Source organism: Zootoca vivipara, chromosome 5, assembly GCF_965207765.1.
Source record: "Zootoca vivipara chromosome 5, rZooViv2.hap1.1, whole genome shotgun sequence".
NCBI lineage: Eukaryota > Metazoa > Chordata > Lepidosauria > Squamata > Lacertidae > Zootoca > Zootoca vivipara.
Genome location: NC_142588.1, coordinates 28833782 through 28846868, shown reverse-complemented (window position 1 = coordinate 28846868; position 13087 = coordinate 28833782). Strand labels below are relative to the sequence as shown.

General features: G+C 40.6%; 1 protein-coding gene across 1 annotated transcript in view; it reads left to right on the top strand.

The window, feature by feature from the left end:
• ASCC1 (activating signal cointegrator 1 complex subunit 1) overlaps nucleotides 1-13087 on the top strand; it is a 47225-nt gene that overhangs the window by 19433 nt on the left and 14705 nt on the right. Inside the window, exons 7-9 of the mRNA XM_035137633.3 lie at nucleotides 1433-1552; nucleotides 5012-5136; nucleotides 6781-6857. Coding sequence (XP_034993524.1) covers nucleotides 1433-1552; nucleotides 5012-5136; nucleotides 6781-6857 — 322 coding nt within the window. The remainder of the gene's footprint in view (nucleotides 1-1432; nucleotides 1553-5011; nucleotides 5137-6780; nucleotides 6858-13087) is intronic.

The window sequence follows — 13087 nt, the reverse complement described above, 5'->3', positions numbered from 1 at the left end:
CCAAAAAAAATATTTTTTTCACTTCTAATATTTTTGTAAGGACTTTCTAGCAGAATGATCCCTAGCTTGCAGGTTGAGACCCACAGATGAGCTTGCGAATGATGAGCATATTTTTTTTACCAGGTAAGCACATTGGTGGCAAATGCAAAGTGAGTTATGGCCAGGGGCTTGTCTTTGACCTTGCTTTGGGCTTCAGAGGCACTTGAAATTAGCGAGGTGCTCAGAAGTGGCAAGAAGCCTTACTGTGCCCCTGAAGCCCAAAGCAAGGTCAAAGATGAGCCCCTGCCCATCTCTTATTTTTCATTACTTTGGTGACTGCAGGCTTGAGCCTCCCACCACTCTTTCCTAAGGAAAAGGGGGTGGATGGAGAGGGCTTGGCCCTGCTTTGCTGAGCTTCGGAGTCACTCTAATGCAGCAAAATTTCTCACTGCTCAGTGCCTCCAGAGTGCAATGGCATAGATTTTATCCATAGCAGGAGGATTGGTGGCAGTCACAAAAGTGAACTGGCTTATTGAGGCCAGCTTAAAGTTGAGGACTTCTGGACCCAGTTTTGCATTGCAGAACGCTTGTGTGTGTCACCAAGTTGACATTAGTGGGTAATGAGGACTTGGCAGCACAATGAACAACGTGCTTTTCTAGATTGTTTGTTTGTTTAAATTGTCAGAGAAAAGGCCTTTGTCTGCATTATTCAGGGAGCAGCTAGCTGCATGGATTCTGATACTATGCACAGAAATAGATAAAATTCTCATCCTTTGCTTTAATATTTGAAGGTATTGGCAGTTTATTATGTATGGAAAAAATGCTACAGTTGTTCGTACTCTTTAACAGTTAAATATTACTAGCACTGTGCTGTATAGTATCTAGAAGTTGCTGCCTGTAAAGCTTGCAATCTACATTAATAATGACAGGATTTAATTTTCCTCTATCTCAGTGAACCCCTGTGATGACCTCATATGAACTGACCCTCATATGATCATACAACATTCCATTTGATGGGACCATTAATACAGCCTGTGACACTCTATGTGGCAAAATAATCTGAACATCATTATAAGTTTCACAATGAGACATAAATCTGTCGGGGCTTAGGAGGCCTGGAGACATTGCTCTGTATGATTCAATGTTCTATAGCGTAAAATTGTTGTGAGTTGCATCCATTGGGTTGTAGTCGACTAACGTGCTCAGAGCAGACACATTGAAATTAATGGAACTAAGTTAGGTTTATATGATAAATATGCATCAAATTACTGAAATAACAGCCACACTAAAATATAAAAATTTAATTGTAGTATTCTATAAACCTATATTAAAAAGTGGGGGAGAAGCTGTGTTGGTGAATTGGTGTAGCCTAGTGCAGCTGAACAAGTGAATTATGTAGTTGCCAAATCTTAAATATGAACTGTGTTTGGTGATTCCCCCCTCTTTCAAACAGCTCAATTGCTGGAGGCAAACCACTAACTGTAGAAGTAGCAGGTGTAGAGTACATGAATGATGATCCTGCCATGATGGATGTTCTCTATGCAAAAGTTCATATGAAGGATGGCTCTAACAAGTAAGTTTCCCCCTGCTTTTTTAATTTTAAAAAATCATTTTAATTCCACAAATAGATTATATATGAATTTTCAAAAGTAATATAATGACTCTTGAGAAGGCTCTCAACCTCTGAATTTGATTGTTTCTGCCAGAAAATATACCACAAGTTATCCAGGAGATAAGGTTATTGCAACCTCTTTGTAGGTAAAGAAGGGCCTGTAATGAGTTTGCCCTTGGGCTGATAACAAGTTGTGTTACTGAGAGAGATAATTATGGAGTATCCACCTGTGCAGTTTCTGCTTAATGTTGGTACTTCTGAAAACTAGAAACTGTTTCCACTCTCGTTAGTTCTAATTTAAAGATGTGGTTGAAATTCTGACCACTGCTAGCTGGTGGCTGCGTTCACACATATGTGGGTGACCCTGAGAGTGCCCAAACAGAGCATCAAGCTTGTGCGCCCCCCCTCCCATCTTCTCTTTTCATGCAGTCAGGAGCAAGACGACTTCAGCAGACTTTTGTTTCACTTTTAAAGCATTAGGTTTGAACCACAGATTCTGATTTAAAACACACCTTGGTTTGTTTTAAAACCCACTTTCATAACCCATGGTTTGGAGTTTGTTTGCTATGTGGCTAGCCATTAAAAAAAAAACACGATCTCTGATGCACATGTTGGTGCTGAGCCAGGATTCTTTAAAAGTGAAACTAAATGCTGCTGAAGTCCTGGCCCCATGGAAGGCAGAGAGGGAAAGGGGAGCATGCAAGCTGAAGACTTTGCTTGGACCCATTCAGACTTGTCTATATGGCTAAACTGCGAGAATGTGGCCCCTGTCTTTGCAACTGACTGCTAAGTCACATTGTTATCACAATTTTGTAATGCTCTTCACTTTGCCTACTTGCAAAGTATGAATGTTCATTTATTTTGTATTCCGTGTTGTCACTACCTTCCCTAAGAAACCAGAGTTTAAATATAGACCAGGCCATTCCTTTTGTTTTGTTTTCAAATGTATATTGAATGTTTCAATTTATTTATTTCTTCCCTTTGAAATGTATCTGTGGTTTTCTGAAAAGAAGCATCAGAGTAAATAGTTACAGCAAAATTAAATAAACAAGATTTTAATGTATCATTTCAAATTAATCTCCAGCTTTTGTTAAATAAGGGCTACCATGTTTTTATTTGCTTCAGCTTTCTGCCCATAGCTGTCAAGTTCTCCCTTTTTAAAAGGGAAATTCCCTTATGCTTAATAGGCTTCCTTGCGAGAAAAGGGAAAACTTGACAGCTATGTTTCTGCCTTACAAGGAATCTGATCAGTAGGATCAGTGGTAGAGACAGATCCTAATTACATTGGGATTTTACAGTTTCCATTGCTTCATAGCTCTCTCACTACCGATTAACTGGATTCTGTGCTACCAGGACATACATACTTGGGTTGATATGAAAGCTAAGGCACTTGGATTTAATAGATATACTCAGTAGATTCCATGAGTTTAGTAACTAATAGTAACATATTAGTTACTATGATACCTTAAGAAAAGGAACTGACTCTTTCAACACTAAGGATTAAAAAATAAGTTCTTGAACCGTCCTTTATATGGCAATGTGAGAAGCAAATAACCTTTTTTATTATTAAAGGTTTTCTTAGTTTACAAAGATATGTGCAGTGTCTCTCATAACAGTTTTACAAATCAGTTTCATTTGTTGAGACATTGGGAAGAAAAGGGGAAAAGAGGTAGATGGGGTGGGGCGTGGGGGTGGGGTCGGGTGACGATGTTTCTATTTGCTATATATGTGTGGGGGTTTTTGTCAGCGTTGCTTGTGTAGGTTCTCTGCTGTTCATTTGTGTTCCTTTGGTGGTGAGAGATGTTGGGGTTGGCCTAGGATATGGTTGTTCATTTGTGGTTGGCTGTGATGGTCTTTGTTTTGTGTGTGAGTGGGGTGGGTGAGCGTTTTGAGTCAGGTTAACCATATTGATTCATATGCTGTTGGTGGATTTTTGTCATTGTCTTGTTGGGCTGTGTATGTGATAAAGGGGAGTCATACCGGGGTAGCAAATAACCTTTCTGATTTTTGTTTGCTTCTGAATAGTTGATTTCCCAAAGCATAAGAGTTCCCATTTCCCTCCTTTGTCTTGGTGATGCTGGAGACTGTGTTTAGACTGTGGGTGAGGTGGGATGGGGGAGAGACAATGAAATAAGGTTATGCTCTGATGGTTCCCATGTAGCAAAGACTTTGTAATTCATTTTAATTTGTCTCATTTCTTTGATTAATTTTATAACATAATAAAGCACCATTTTCACTTGAGCTATTTTGTTAATTTGTTTTAGTATCATCTGTGATGGTACTTCTTTCATTTGTCATCGCTAATTTTAAAAGTCACTGATGTATCACCAGAAATAAAATGATGAGGGGCAAAACATAAGATTAAATCAGTAAGACTAGAAATTGGCCAGTAACTGCTTCAAAGGGACAGCTCAAAGCTAGCAGGCTGTAGCGTTAGCTCATCAAGGATTGTCAAGCAAATGGTGACCAGAGAGGGAGAGGGAATAACCTTATTACTGTTCCATCTCTCAGTAAGACCTAAAGGGCCAAGGTGGCAACTTATAGCTGGAAAGGGATGAGCTATCTGGCAAATTATGTTGCTAATGGACTTAGTGACAAGATTGTATAAGACTTCCCATTTGTGTGATGATCTCCCATTTTAATGAGCAGGAATGTTTGGTTTTAATGAATGTTCTCTGTCCATGGTGCTATGAATCTTGCTCAGTCCTTTGAAGGAAGAAAACATACAGAAGAGCTACGGGGCTTTAGAAATGTGTTCATCCCCTAGTGCACACATTTAGCTTGCAGTTAGCACAAATATGAATCATCACACTTTTGTGTGGGGAGATTACTTCTATGTTCTAGCAGTGACAAGTTTCTGTACGCTTAACAAACTTCCTCATTCCCATATTTGACCTTTCAGAAATGTTCAGTTGTAATCAGAACTGGAATTAAACTGTTGCCTTTAAGATGATGTAGAACCAGTGCTTTACTTTTGGGGGGGAATGGGGGAACTCGCCACTAAGTTTGTTTGTTTGTTTGTTTATTGCGGGCCCAGTCACAGTGCTACCGCTCCCACGGGCAGTGGCTAAATGTAATATGTAATTAATAAACTCAAGCAGACAATGATTTGGATTAGAAATGGCCACAACTTTATTGCTTACAGATATAGGTGGATTTTTGGCTCAGGGATTGGGTATATATCTGTTCCAGTCCCCCTGCCATATATATATATATATATATGTATATAAAAATGTAAACTGGGTATGTTCCTTCGTCTCCCTACCTTGAAGAAATGGCAGGCTGCAAATGCAACATCTGTTGTTAAAGTAACAACTATTTTATGTGTTTTTCTTTGCAGGGTTATGAACATACAATTATGTATCCCATTACAGTAATGAAGAAAATGTTGTTTTCCTTACTTCCTTTCCCTTTCCATAGGCTCCAGCTCATAGCGGATAGACTGACAGATCGGTTTGTGAACTCTGGACTAATGATGAAAGAGTGGGATCGGGTGAAACTCCATGCCACAGTCATGAACACAATCTTCCGGAAAGATCCTAGTGGTGAGCATTTGTTAAGGTCTCCTTGAGGAAATATAGCTACCACTTTGATCTCTGAGATTGCTATATGGTTCCTGTGTTTGGTGTTGCTCATTTGTTATTTTTTTGTGACCTTTAGGCAAAAGATAATTGGCCCATGACCCTCAAAAGGAGTTGGGTTCCTTCATTAAGGTTACACAGTACAGAGCAGAGAATAAAGCTTTTGCTAAAACATTAAACGTTTATATCTGACAGAAAATGGTTCCTTCTTCCCCTTATGTCTGATGAAAGTTAGGATATTGTATTGCTTTTTAGACAAGACTGTTACTGTCTTCATTCTTATTTCTAATATCTAAAAAATGTACTTCCAGGCTCCTGTAGTGTGTGTGTGTGTGTGTGTGTGTGTGTGTTGTTCTTTTTTTGTGAGAATGACTATATCAGTAAATAGAATAGTAACTGAGTACCGGTAACTATTTAACTGAACCCTGAAAATGCCTTGCACTAATTCTAACATACTACTTACAGCAAACTGTTGTGTGTGGCTATGACAAGGACATTTCCTTAAGTCACTCTGTGCATTGCATATTTTAAGGCCATAAGAACTACCATGCTAAGTTCAGCCAACTAACTGTATATCAAGATTTTGTATTTGATTTTGGCTGATGGAACAAATAGGACACTTAATAGATGTGTTTGTGTGATGTCTGCACCAGAAAATTCAGACTTTCTATCAGAGAATCCACAAAATCTCAAATCCTGGGCCTGGGCTGTAAATTAAAATTATAAAAATATTAGTTCACCACGGTTTTTACTATCCTTCCTGGAAGCAGTTCTGACAGGTGAACAGGTAGCTTGCTGCTTACAAGCCTGAATTATGAATTACTGCTCTCATGTTTATTTTTAACAAATAGACAACTTCCAAAAGTCATATTTTCAGATAGCTGGTTCGCACCACATAGTAAGCCAAAGTATGGCTTAGTGAGATCGACTGAAGTTTTTTATTGATTGTAGCTTGTGGTTAGTGAGGAGAAACCACTGTTTCTGGTTCTGATGATATGCTAAGCTAAACCTTGACTTAGCTCAGTTCAATGCAACAGTTTGTTCCTTGCTATCATAAGGGCTAGAATTTTGAGGTTGTTTTTTTAATGAAACATAAACATCTCAGAAATCATATTGGTGGTTATATGCTTGTGAGGAGAATATGCAGATTGCAGAGTAACAGAATCCTAGCTAAGGAGTAATTCATCTTCTTGAGTTTGTTCTCAGATACTGGCATTGAGACATTAGAGACACCTTGTGAACAAGGATGCATTGCCCAAGTGCCTACTTTTCCTCATTGGTTTTAAATATATACTATGCAGAGTGATCAGATATTTGATGCTGGACTTGGTAATTCAAGAGATGAGAGAATGCTTTATTGCTGAAACGTGCTTTGACAGAGTACTGAATATTACACTCTAGTTTCCCCTTGGATGGTTCTATTACACTGAGCTGTCAGCCCTGCATAATCCTTGCAACAATATTGATGACTGTAGGAATTTTGACATGATACTTTGGGAAATAATTTGCAGCTTTTCTTTCTTGTATAAAAGGTGAGTGCAGAGTTTTATTCCATGTGTGAAAAAACCCTTTTAGGATGAGCTGTAATTTAATATATTTATTTTGCAGCTGAAGAGCAAAGTAATAGATCTGCAGGCAAATTTTTCAAGGAAAGGGAGTCATTTGATGGACGAAATATATTGAAGGTCAGTGTGAAGTACGCTTGTTTAGCTTATGTTAAATGACATTCCAAGTGAAATTAAAAATAAATTGCAAACTTGCATCTGTATATTGTATCTGTTGTTGTTGTTGTTTAGTCATTTAGTCGTGTCCGACTCTTCATGACCCCATAGACCAGAGCACGCCAGGCACTCCTGTCTTCCACTGCCTCCCGCAGTTTGGTCAGACTCATGTTGGTAGCTTCGAGAACACTGTCCAACCATCTCATCCTCTGTCATCCCCTCCTCCCTGTGCCCTCCATCTTTCCCAACATCAGGGACTTTTCCAGGGAGTCTTCTCTTCTCATGAGGTGGCCAAAGTATTGGAAGGTGGCCACCATATTGTATCTATGATATCCTAATTGGCGGGAGAGATGATGGACTATTGTATGTACTATGTATGTATGTACTTAAAAAGAATGTATGTACTAAAAAGAAAGGAATTCAAATTGGCATGTCTAACATTTGCAAAATGTATAAATGACACTGACATATGGAGGCACATTGACTGGACTCAGTGAGATTCTAATATAGCTATTAGAACTTGCCTGTAGAGGTGGCAACCATTTTAGGCACAGCCAGTTGACATATGATTGCCATTGCATGGGTCCTTTTGGACCCAGAAGAAGGTGGAATGGGGGCGTAACGGGGTGGGGCACACATATAAAGATATTGAAACTGTAGTCCAAAGCAGGTAGCCATAGTTTACCAGTGGGAGCAAATTGGGAAACTCTGTTTAGTTAGAAATGCCTGCATTTCATTCAAGCATGCAATGAGAAAAGTGGCAATAAATTGCTGTCTATGCAGCCAAAAGAGTTGTTCATATCTTGGCATGTCAAACCCAGATAGTACCGTATTATCCAAGTACTGTATAGTAGTAATTTTGTGTGTGTGTGTGTGTGTGTGTGTGTAAGACAGACAAAGACATACAATAATAAATACTTAATTGCAACACAGCAGAAAAGAACATAAGCAGTCATTAGGTCTACCTTAAGCTACTTTTGAGTCCTTCATTCCTTGAACGTTTCCCAAATACTTAGATTTTTAAAAGAAGCATACAATCAGGTAGTGTATTCATCTCCCACCTGTCCCATCTTCCTGCTTGGCAACAAGTTAAAGATTGTGTCATTTGCACTTCTGTATCTTGACTTGGCATGCTGATGTATGGAGTTTCTAAGTGGAAAAAATACATTAAATTTAATCATCCATGTCTATTATTCATACCACAGCTCTGTGAAATGTGAGACAGACCTTTTAAAAAAAGAAGAAGCATTAATTCTGGGGTTTTAAAATATATACATTTTTACTGTTCCAGCCAATAGAACCATTGGCTGTTTGATGCATGAAAGAATGCTGCTAATTTCCCCCAAGCACGCCTTCTTTTAAGAAACACCATCTTTCTCCAGCACCCCCGCATTCTTTCGCCACTCATTTGGCATTTCCCTCCTCGTTGCCAACTGCCCAGAGGAACACCCACTGGCACTAATTAAGTATGACTCATAACTGGCAGTAGAGCCCTGACAGCCTGACCATTGATCAGTGATGCATTCTTTTGAATTTTGCTCTGATAGGCACGCTTGCCCCTGCCATTTTATATTAGTTACATTCTTCTGCTAATCCTCCTTGCAAAGTTCTTTCCTTAGGTTTAGAGACAGAAGCCCAAATGTCAGGTTGGTTACGAATGCAGCTGCAGCGACTGTCGCAGCATACCAGCTGCATCCTGCCATCCAAATGTAATGTGTTTTACGAACTCACCCATTCTCCCTTACTCCTTAAATTGTAGTCTTTCGTTGTTTTTTTACTTCCAGTCCAGATCATGTCTTGTTGACTCGTTCTTAGCTTTGTGGATGCTTATGCAACCAGCTCAGTGATTGGGGTTAATTCTCCCAGTCGGGTAACTTTCAGATCAGTTTGATAACCAAAAATGAGAGCATGCCAAGTAAGAGCAAGCCCCTTTTTATAGAGCATAACCAAAAGAGGTCGAGCAGTAGTATAAAGAAATTTCATTTGGAATTAGTAATTAAAGTATCAAGTGGGAACAGCCAAAAGAAAGTGCACACCTAAGGGAGTGGGGTGAATGGAAAAGGGATCTACAGTGGTACCTCTAATTACGAATTTAATGTGTTCCGAACACACATTTGTAAGTAGAAAAAAATTGTAAGTCGAATCCCATAGGAATGCATTGGGAGAAAAATTTGTAAGTCGAAGCAACCCTATCTAAAAATTCGTAAGTAGAAAAAATCCTATCTAAACCACATCCAAGATGGCGGACGGAGCTCCATTTGTAAGTAGAAAAATTTGTAAGTAGAGTTATTTGTAAGTAGAGGTACCACTGTATGTTTAAAGGCTGTCTAAAATGGTGTTGAAACTGGTGCATGGATTTTGGATTTTGCTGGAAGGGATGTGCTGGGAACAGGGGGGGAGAGCTCAAGTTAGAAAGAAAAGATATAATATGGAATGAGAAGATAAGATATAGAATTCATAAAATTATGAAAGTTCTTGCAGAAAATTTAGGCAAGGGGAGAAAAGTAGATTAGCATTTTTTCCCTTTTTTAGATTAGAACTGAGATTATTCGTATAACTAAAAGAGTGATCTGGAAGGGATAGCTGGGTGCTGTACCCTCCCCTGCGGGTCATCTTCGTTCTGGGGCTCCTTGGTGGCAGGGGGGGGGCTGCTGGAGTGGAGGGAACGGGGGGAGGGGGGGACTCAGCTGGAAAAGGACCGTCCCCTGCTTGTCTTTTGCATCCTGGAGGCTCTCAGTGGCAGGGAGAGTTCTGGGGTGCGGGGGTAAGGAGGGAATGGAAGGAGATATGTAACTATAAAAAGTAATAGATGATTTAAGTAAATAGCTAAATAGAATAAGTTTAAAATGAGATTATATGGTTTGCAAAAATGAGAACTGTAAAAGTTGATTTGGCAAATGAAAATCAATAAAGGGGGGGGGGTCTGGGGAAGCCCAAGGGATAATGTTCAGAAAAAAAGATAAGGTTAAAAATGTTGTTGTTTTTTGATGTGGTGTGTTTTGTTTTTATTTTTATTGTCCTTTTTTTCTTTTTTTCTTTTGATATGTAAGCTTAGACAGATAGGGGGGGATACCCGCCTGCCTCTCTCCTTGTCATCCTGGAGCTTCTTGGTGGCAGGGGGAGGCTCTGGGGGAGGGAAGGAGGGGGAAGGGAAACCCAACTATAAAATGGGCCACCCTCGATTGCCCACTCTTCATGGGATCCTCTTGTGGGAGGAGGGGGCCCCTGGAGGGGGGTGGGAGAGGGTGGAAATTATGTTCTCTATGTGTATGTTCTTTATATTATGAAAAACCAATAAAATTTACTTTAAAAAAAAAAGAAAGTGCACACCTCAGGCACAAGCTGATGAACTTTCTGCAGAAAGTTAGACACAGGCCTATTTTAAAACTCTTTTTTGTTTTTGTTCTGCTGTGATACTGGACGGGCAACGTATCAACCACCAATGATAATATGGAGAATCAGTGCACCTCCAGTGGCATTTTCTCCCAAAATATGCCACTGCAGATAGCCTTTCCAATAACCTTTTCTGTTATAAATGTAGATTTTTTTTATTTTGTAGTCATTACATACCAGTGTAGATATTTGAGAACTATTAACTCACCTTGAATTAATTTCATCCACATCAGCACATCTGCCAGTGTCTTCCAACAATTATTTAATGCTTCATAATAAGCAATATGCACATTAAAAACAAACCTTAGGCTTCTGTGCATCCAGACGTTTTCCAGCAACAACCCTGTTGGACAGACAGAAGATCCATTACTGCGCAATCCTATGCATATTTACTCAAAATTAATCCACGTGAATCACAGAGAAATCTTGACAATGACTGGACAGCCGAGGGGCATGAATGAATGGGGTGGCCACCGCTGCATCCACAGTCTTGCTACTTAACATTGCCGGGGGCAGATAAAACCCTATTCTAGGCATGTCCAACAGGTCGATCGTATGATCTACAGTACTGGTCTTTCACGGGGGTGCCGCTGGTCGATTGCGGGACTAAAGGTCACTCCCCCCTAAAAAAAAGCTCGACAACTCTTGGCAATGACAATGGGTAGATCACTGCCAGTTTTTTTTATACTGGGAGTAGATTGCAGTCACTTGGGAGTTGGACGTGCCTGCCCTATTCCAGCCTGGATCAGGCCTGATACCATCAAGTGACTGCAGTGGGGTTAGTTTGGGATTCAGTTAATCCAATGCAACCTCCCCCAGCATGCCCCATTTGGGGGCTTTCTGTGAGTTCCTGCTAGTGATACTTCCTGCTAGTGTCCATGGAGGCACAGGTCAACTCCGTGTCCAGGGCAGCTGTTTATCAGCTCCATCTGGTACGCAGGCTGAGTCCCTACCTGCCCACTGACTGTCTCTCCAGAGTGGTGCATGCTCTAGTTATCTCTCGCTTGGACTACTGCAATGCGCTCTACGTGGGGCTACCTTTGAAGGTGACCCGGAAACTACAACTAATCCAGAATGCGGCAGCTAGACTGGTGACTGGGAGCGGCCGCCGAGATCACATAACACCGGTCCTAAAAGACCTACATTGGCTCCCAGTACGTTTCCGAGCACAATTCAAAGTGTTGGTGTTGACCTTTAAAGCCCTAAACGGCCTCGGTCTGGTATACCTGAAGGAGCGTCTCCACCCCCATCGTTCTGCCCGGACACTGAGGTCCAGCTCCGAGGGCCTTCTGGCGGTTCCCTCATTACGAGAAGCCAAGTTACAGGGAACCAGGCAGAGGGCCTTCTCGGTAGTGGCACCCACCCTGTGGAATGCCCTCCCACTAGAGGTCAAAGAGAACAATTACCAGACCTTTAGAAGGCATCTCAAGGCAGCCCTGTTTAGGGAAGCTTTTAATGTTTGATGGATTTCTGTATTTTAGAATTTCTGTTTTTTTGGAAGCCGCCCAGAGTGGCTGGGGGAACCCGGCCAGATGGGCGGGGTATAAATAATAAATTATTATTATTATTATTATTATTATTATTATTATTATTATTATTATTCCACCCCAACCTACACTTTCAGTGGGCAGAACAAGGAGCTCTATGCTACAGGAATGAGGCTCGCAGAGCTCTGAGGAGAGGCTGTAACAGATTGGGGAGTTGGATTGCAGCTTTAAGTGTGCTGTGCCAAGTATGTTTAGGATTACTGCCACACTTTGATCAGTCATTTTGCTCTTGTTAATGTACTAGGTAGGGCAGGGTTTCTCAATCTTGGGAACGTTTAAAAACGTTCGAAAACTGAAGCATTTACTTCCAGAAGCATTTACATACGGAAAACTCAATACGGAAGCCATGTGGCATGTTTGACTTCCGAAAAGCGTTTGAAAACCGAAGCAGTTACTTGGGTTTTTTGTCATTCGAAAACAAAAACATTCGACTTCCGAGACGTTTGAAAAACGAAGTACCACTGTATTGTCTATACTGACAGGGTTTCAGACATTCCCAGCCCTACCTGCCAGAGAATGAGGTGGGACCTTCTGCATGCAAAGCAGATGCTCTCCCACTGAGCTGTAAGCCCCTTTTCCATAATAAAAAAAAGCCTTCATCATAGATCATATCACCTGAAAAGCAATGCCGGAGAAGGCCTGAGTAAAAAGGACAGAGTAGTAGGCTTGTCCAATCATCAAGGAGACAGAAAACTGGTACAATCATGCTGAAGGCTCTGTTGCCAGTTGAATGCATGAAACAGCGAGCAAGGCCTCATCATGCATTTCCTTAACAATTCTTTGCACTGCACTGGCCCACTCAGGTTTCCCTTTCATCCTATGGCCTAAACCTCACACTTACTTCACTTCCAATCCACTAGAATGTTCAGGCCTTGAGGTACTCTGCTCCTGTAATGAAACAAAAATCATTTGGTGTCTTTGCATCTCTGTGTGTTTGGGAAAAGTAAGGGAGATTTAGCAAAAGATAATAAAGTGATAATGGGGTGTGATCTGTGAGTACTTGTCTATGGTTTGTAATCCTCATGTCAGTAAATGGATATAACCTAGTTGCAGGACACAGATTTTTAGTATGACACTTATCTTTGTAATGTCATATATTTAAAGTGAAATAGAGGGGAAACTGCCCGGATTTTTTTTTTAAAAAAAATAGCCTAGAGTAACAGCTGCCTACATGATGCTGAGCAGAGTTAATTACATCCTGACAGAGAAGGGTTTTATGGCATTCCACAACAGCCATTATTGAGAAACTGACAG